The 7,297-nt window shown below is 34.5% G+C and overlaps 1 protein-coding gene across 1 annotated transcript; it reads right to left on the minus strand.

The window, feature by feature from the left end:
- Nucleotides 1-912: 912 nt before the first annotated feature.
- LOC106105370 (probable ATP-dependent RNA helicase Dbp45A) lies at nt 913-7,213 on the minus strand. Its single transcript, XM_013285661.1, has 9 exons — nt 7,057-7,213; nt 6,736-6,929; nt 5,882-6,093; nt 5,195-5,330; nt 4,365-4,534; nt 3,521-3,748; nt 2,932-3,059; nt 2,067-2,220; nt 913-1,257 (listed from the first exon to the last, which is right to left on the minus strand). Exons 1-9 carry the CDS (start codon nt 7,130-7,132, stop codon nt 939-941), a joined length of 1,617 nt encoding a protein of 538 aa, XP_013141115.1. The 5' UTR covers nt 7,133-7,213; the 3' UTR covers nt 913-938.
- Nucleotides 7,214-7,297: the final 84 nt, after the last annotated feature.

The following is a 7,297-nucleotide window of genomic DNA, read 5'->3' on the forward strand; positions in this document are numbered from 1 at the left end:
CTACTGTTCGGTTAAGTTGTCAGTACGGAAATAATGGGCTTAGTGTTAAGTAAAGAAATGTTCTAAACTTAATAATGTAATTCTGCTTAGATTTTCATGTCTTTAAACATCAATTTTAATTTAATAATTTGCTGTATTTGATTGTATTCTAGTATTTTATTTAAAAAAATCGTCTCAAAATCAAGCTTAATTTTGCTAGATTTGTGCCAAAATCATTTGCCATCGAATCAAAAGTTGCTTTTATTAAACGATTGTATTGTTGTATTTATTTGTAATTTTACATTGTATAAATAAATTATTACTATTCAAGTGTTTTTATTTCATTTAATCAAACCCAACTTTTATTATAGTTTGTCTAAATTAGATTAGTTTGATAAATGACGTATACAAAGTATCGAATTCAATTTGTTAGAAGGCAAATACTGAATAGACAGGTATCGTAGTGACGAAACACGCAGCGAACTATTATGAACTATCGATATTCGGTTTAAATAATTATCGAACTCAACTAAAATTATTATTTTCTTATTTAATTTACCTAATTTAGAGGATAATTCTATTATTGATTATAGTGTAGAGAATTTAGCGATGACAGAAATAAAAGCGAAATCAAATTCGATTACGTATGGCTATAGTAGTAAACATTTATTTACTCTCATTATTTGTGAGGGTCATTATTAATTTGAGAAAACAGTGTTTATTGTTGTGTACGTCAAATTGACTGGTGTAACTTAATTTCGTTCTGGAAAAGGTACTATTCTTTTTGGCGAGATACTAGTAAGTGGTACAATTTAATGGTACACCCGACTGACTCACATATCTTGTAACATTGAAAAACGACAACTCCGTAAAAAAAACCAGGCCAAATAGAAATATGCTTTATTTTAAGTTATCGCTATACAAAATTAGAATGAAAACTAGAGTTTTTTAATATTTTTTTATTTACCACTTAAAACTTTTTTACTCAAAACTTTCTTTTTCCTTTTGACTTCCTTTTCTACGCTCTTCTCTTTAAGATTATCAGCTTTACGCTTTATTTTGACTATCTTTCCTATAACATTCTTAAATCTATCATCTTTCTTCATAAGACTTTTGTTGACTTTCTTTAAGCCATCTTTTATAGATACATCTATGTTCTCATTTTCTGGCAGAAGACGATCTTCTTTATTGTTCTTGATTTGTGCTTGGATTTGCTTTATTTTCTCGAGTTTCGCTTTCTTAGCTGCTTTTACACGCTTACGACGCATTTCCTCCAGACTGTTAAATTAAAAAAAATTATAATCCAATAATTTACATGTAAATTTGTCTTTAGACAGGTCTCACATGGACAAAAACTCTCCAATTCAATATTTTCTCAATTAATTAAGATTTTAAATTCAAAAAAAGGTATTTTATTACAAAAGAATATTAAGGTGAATTAATTACTTCTATGTCTTTATAAAATCTGTCTTAAATCACATTTACTTTGAAAAATCATACTAATATTATAAATGCGAAAGTTGAGTTGTTTCTTGAGTTGTTTGAGTGTTTGCCTAAACGGCTGAACGGATCTCGATGAAATTTAGTACACAGAGAATAGTTTGGAAGAAAACAGGCGACTCAGTTTTTTTTTTATAATATAAGTTGGCAAACGAGCAAGCGGCCTGAATCCACCGAAATGGAAAGTGACCGCTGCACATAAACATCCGCAATTGCAGATGCGTTGCCTACCCTCATTCGACGAAGGACGCACATAAAGTGGATATTTCCCCTTCCTATGCATCTCCTCCACCGTCAAATCCACTTCCCCTTCCCATCCTCTCCTTATAAGAAAAGGGTGATAAATAGAAAGGGACTTAAATTAGGCCTCCAGCACCACACTCATCAGACGAAACACGGAATTGCTTCCATTTCACGCCTGTCTTCTGTGTGGTCGTGGTATTACTGGGGGCGTGTCGGCCCTGCAGTGCCAAGATGTTAAAGCGGACACTACCACTGTTAAAGTTTTTTTTTAATTCTACACAGACAGAGTCGCATGCGAAAGCTATTACTAAATTTCCAATTGTCTTTGTACAAATAAATCTTACCCTTGTTCCATAACCTCAGGATCCACCCCCGCCATGAGCCACCTCTTGTGGCGGTAGTTGCGGCGGCGCTGCTCGAACTCCTCGTTGTCGAGCTGCGCCTCCTGCTCGCGCCGCGCCACGCTCACACTCGTGAACACCTTCACTGCTTCATCATCTGATATCAAAAATAACCCTTTAAAACACGACTTCATGCATAAAAAGGGATTACTCCCTACCGTCACCCCTCTCTGTCCCCACGTGAGAATGAAAAGTTTCATCCTTCTCACCTTTTAGTCCCAACATAACCAATAAGGTCACAGATCAGTTATTTTATTTCATATGGAACCGTTATGAAATAAAATAAATTCCAACCGTCCTCTCGTCATCAAAGGGACGGATGTCCCCCCGTGAGGACTGAGCGGAGTGACGGTTGGGAGTAATCCATAAAAAGATGAAAAGTTCACACAAAATACGCGCTAACCCTAACCCTACTACCACTACTAAGATGGGATGGGATACATGTAGTGGGAAATATCCCATTGCAAGGCGTCCCCTCCTGTTGATTAAGGTAGGCAACGCATCTGCAATACGGATACCTGGGAAGCTTCGCTACTTTGTCGAATTCTGGTGGCCGCTTGATAGTTTTTCACTTTAAACTATAAAATGCACATGTTAAAACAATCAGACTTGATTGCTTGAAACTGCCATTTTCTACACTCACTGTAGGAAAACAAATTTTACTAATTAAACTTTTCATTTTGTTTATGGCCACATATAAAATGGCAACATTGTGTTTTGTAATAGACAATGTGCATTCGTTCACATTATGTATTTAGTTCTTCTAAAATAAATCAAATATGCAAAAAGTTATGTTTTAAACACTCACCATCAATCTTGTACTCGCTGAGTTTGGTTTTGATTTGATCTTCGATCTCGCCAAGTCTCAGGATGTCGTATGGCGTGATGAGAGATATCGCCATGCCTGTCCGTCCCGCGCGTGCGGTGCGACCTACCCTGAAATATAACAAGTTGATAAAAGGTGCGAAACACAATGTACACATTACACATACATACGGTATACTCGTAACAGTACACAACAATTCATATAAATTACACAGTAACCAAAGAAGGAGTACAATGGTAAATATAAAAAAAAGATTAAGTTTTAAACTCGGGCTTTTTAACTAATATTTTAGATTGTTTTTCTATCACACTGTAGGTGTTTTGTACCGATGTAACACTACACTATAATAACATACCTTATAACCCTTCCACAACTAGGGTACTAACCCCATAACACTCCAGGACAGAAGATGAATTAAATGACACCTCATTCTTTAAACACGGTTCAGTCATCTAGGATGCGGGCTGATAATATTTTGTTCACATATCCAAACCAACATATACCTTTTTCTCAGTTGGGTAAAACATTACACAGCACATTGTACACATTACACATATCACAGTAATCTCACCTGTGTATATACTCCTTTGGTTCCAGCGGTAATTTGTGGTTGACAACGAGCTGTACTGAGGGTATATCCAGTCCTCGCGCCGCTACATTAGTGGCGATGAGTGTACACTTCAGGTTACTGCGGAACTGCGCCAGCGCGGCCGCGCGCTCGCGCTGGCGCATGAACCCGTGCAAGCAAACATTGTCCATACCGATAGAGTTTAACATCATTGATAACACTTGACACTCCCTGGTATAAATATATCAGAATTAGTTATTAAAACATTTGTATCGACTCTCTCTCTCTCTCTCTCTCACACACACATATATTCTACTAGCTGTTGATAGCGACTTCGTCTGGGTAAAATTAAGAAACAGTAAACCTATGTTACTCACAGATAAATTACCTTTCCAACGGTGAAAGAAGTTTTAAAATCGGCTCAGTAGTTTTTGAGTTACTTCAATACATCCAAAAAATGCAAATATATCCTCTTTATAATATTAGTATAGATAAGAATAGATATTGTAATGGTATTAGCTTAGTAATAGGGGTTTCCTCAACTCCACGGCAAATTGAATTAAAAAAGTAACCTATATGTTCTTCCGGACTATACTGTGTATATGTAGCAAATTTCATCAATATCAAACATCCATCTATACTTTCCCATTAAGAATACAGTAGAACCTCGATAACTCAAACCTCGGTAACTTAAAAACCTCTTCAACTTCAAAACATAATATGTTCCCTTCCCATCAGAGCACAAAACCTCTACAACATAGACCTTTGATAACTTAAAGTGTTTTATGTTTCCCTTGGACTTAACTTATCGAGGACAGTATTAGTAAGATGTAATATGAGTACTAACTTCTTAGTATCTGTGAAGACAATAACATGTGCGGTCGGTGTGGTCTCTCTGTACTGTCGCAGCGCCTGCACGAGGTATACGTCGCGTGCGTACGCCGGACACACTACATAGCGTTGAGACAACGTGCTCACTGTTAACTGAGAATCAATCTCCGACCATATTGTGAGTCGCTGTAATAAACTTTAATGTAGTTTTGTGACTTTGTATGTATGGGATTAAATTAATCTTACAAACTAATATATCAAATGCTTTATTATTTCACTCTAATTAAAACTATACAATGGTATTCATACATAGTTTATTTATAACTAGCTTTCGCTTGCGACTCCGTCCACATGGGATCCAAAAAAAACAAAAGTGAGTAGCCTATGTGTTCTTCTAGACTACTCTTTACATCTATACCAAATTTCATCAAAATCCGTTTAGTCATTTAAGCTACAAACTCTAACAAACATCCATCCATCTGAACTTTCACATTTATAATATTAGTATGATTAGTTATGATAGGAAGCCAACATATCACACAAGTTTTGTAGGATACTGTTTTAACTTTTTTCCTAATTGTAATTAAATAAGTACTTAGTAGCGTAGTTCTTTCAGATTGTTTTACATCTGTGGAAACTCATTGACATAGTTTCCGGTAGTTTATATCTATTTTTGACCGACTTCCCAAAAGAAGGAGGTACTCAATTCGTCGATATTTTTTTTTCTAATTTTCAATTTAGCATAAGCTACATACATTGCTCAAGAATAATTATTAAATTTACTAATAAAAATGTTATACATTGGAAAGTAAGAATACATTTTTAAACAAACAATATCATACTTACATCTTTGTTTAACGGCAGTTGCTTAGATTCTTTAACATCTTCAGTTATTGTTGCGGAAAACAGTAAATTCTGACGATTTTGTGGCAAAACACCGAATATTGTGTCTAAATCATCTTTAAAAGATTCACTAAACAATCTGAAGAAACAAAATTCATCAATTAATTCCTATAAATGTTACTATTTAATAAACCAAACAAAATCCTAGTTTTTAAGATAAAGCATAAAATTGAGAAAAACAGTATACAAATATAAAATAATTTATACTAATATAATAAAGTGTAAAGACGGCATATTTTGAATAACTTTTTTAATAAAAAGCCATATACTTATGACACACTTTGGGCTACAAGTTTTCACACTATTGAATTTAGGGGGTAAATAAATTGAAAAAAAAACCCCTTCATGTGGGAAAGAGACCATAAACTACAAGCTGCCAACATTAAGGAAGCAAGATTATTAAGGTATAATTTTGACATTTGTAATTGAGAATTTGACAAATGTAAACAATAAAATAAAGTTTTTATAATATCATGCGGATAAATCCACACAGACAGCTAGTTTAAATTAAAAATAAACTTCAATATACAAATTTTAAACCTACAATAAATGAATGTAATGAAATGTCACTTTGTTGTATAATTTTTATGTGTTATTTTTTTATGTTAGGATTTTATTGAAAAAGAATACCTATCAGCTTCATCCAAAACTAAATATTTAATCTTCTTCAAACTGAATGTATCACAGCCAGTTATGTGATCGGCCAATCGTCCAGGCATTGCTACCACTATATGGGGCTTTTTAGCCAGCTTTAGTGATTCCTCCATTTGATCTGATCCTCCCGTCACTATACATACTCTGAGGTTCAGTGGTTTACCTAGTATACTGAATTGATCTGCTATCTGAAAGGATATTTTTAATATCTTTAACCCTTAACACTTTAGGTGCTATGTGTAACTGTGTATGTGGCCTGGGAGGTATGAATTACAAACAAACTATTTCCCAAGACACATGTATCTAAATGTCACATGGATAAAAAGGAAAAAAAGGGTAAAATGCGGGTGAAAAACAATATATGATATATTATGTAGTTTTAAATACATTCCAACAAAAAATATTGGTTTTTTTTTAAACACTCACTTAGCTGGCGCTGAGGGTGTTAATACAATGGAGTTTTTAGTAGCAAAATTTATATGTTACCAAAACATTAAAATCTATCGACACTAAAATTAAAATCTAATATACTTTTCTCCAATCTAGTTCAGTAGATTTTTGAACGTGAGAACATAACATAAGGTATACGATTTATATCTGGCTGGGTCACGGAAGATTGCGCAAGCGTTCCCGTGACCCAGCCACTGGCAGATAAAAGGAACACTGCTGGGTTTTTAGTGGGTATTCCAGCCATCTTTCATCTTCTCGGCCGGCGAGTCCCACATACCCCCCTCCTTGGTAACGGGGGGGGGATGCGTAAATGCATTTTCCCAGCGAGAAAAAAAAGGTGTACGATTTATATACAAGTTGAAAATTAAGTCACTATTTACCTGGTAAGCAAGTTCATGTGTTGGTGTAAGTATAAGTGCATAAATTCCATAAGGATCCTCCGCTAGGTTTTGTAATATTGGCAATGCAAACGCAAAAGTCTTCCCTGAGCCAGTCTTGGCTGCTCCGATACAATCGTTTCCAGAGAGAATGTCTGGAATGCATGCTTTTTGAATGGGAGTTGGAGCCTTTATACCTGAAAAGATATATGGTATTCTAGTACTATAATATAATAATTCTTATGTTCATTTGATGTAACTCTAAGGTTTAGTTCATGCTTTTAACTTTTAAGATAGGAGTCGTAATATAAACAAGTTATTTACCAAGAGTATGAAGCTGCTTGATCAGCCATGTTTTAATTCCTAACTCAGCAAACTCCTTCATATTGTTTTCGTTCATTTTAATGCTATTAAACACTGCAAATTAAAATCACAAAGCACGTTGCCATTTATTTACCAAAATATTCCTATTCCTGTCAACGTCAAATGTCAAACTGTTTTGACATTGAAATAATACGTTTTAAAAGCCAACAAAAACGCTTAAACTTGTTGAAGTACTTTTAAA

Source organism: Papilio polytes, unplaced genomic scaffold (genome assembly GCF_000836215.1).
Source record: "Papilio polytes unplaced genomic scaffold, Ppol_1.0 DF822845.1, whole genome shotgun sequence".
NCBI classification, from domain to species: domain Eukaryota; kingdom Metazoa; phylum Arthropoda; class Insecta; order Lepidoptera; family Papilionidae; genus Papilio; species Papilio polytes.

Coding starts and splice junctions, on each gene's coding strand:
- LOC106105370 (XM_013285661.1), bottom strand. CDS start 7,132: ATGAACGAAAACAATATGAAGGAGTTTGCTGAGTTAGGAATTAAAACA. Junction 5,331..5,881: donor GTTTTGGATGAAGCTGATAG/GTATTCTTTTTC, acceptor TTGTTTCTTCAG/ATTGTTTAGTGAATCTTTTA. Junction 1,258..2,066: donor CCTGAGGTTATGGAACAAGG/GTAAGATTTATT, acceptor TTAATTTAACAG/TCTGGAGGAAATGCGTCGTA.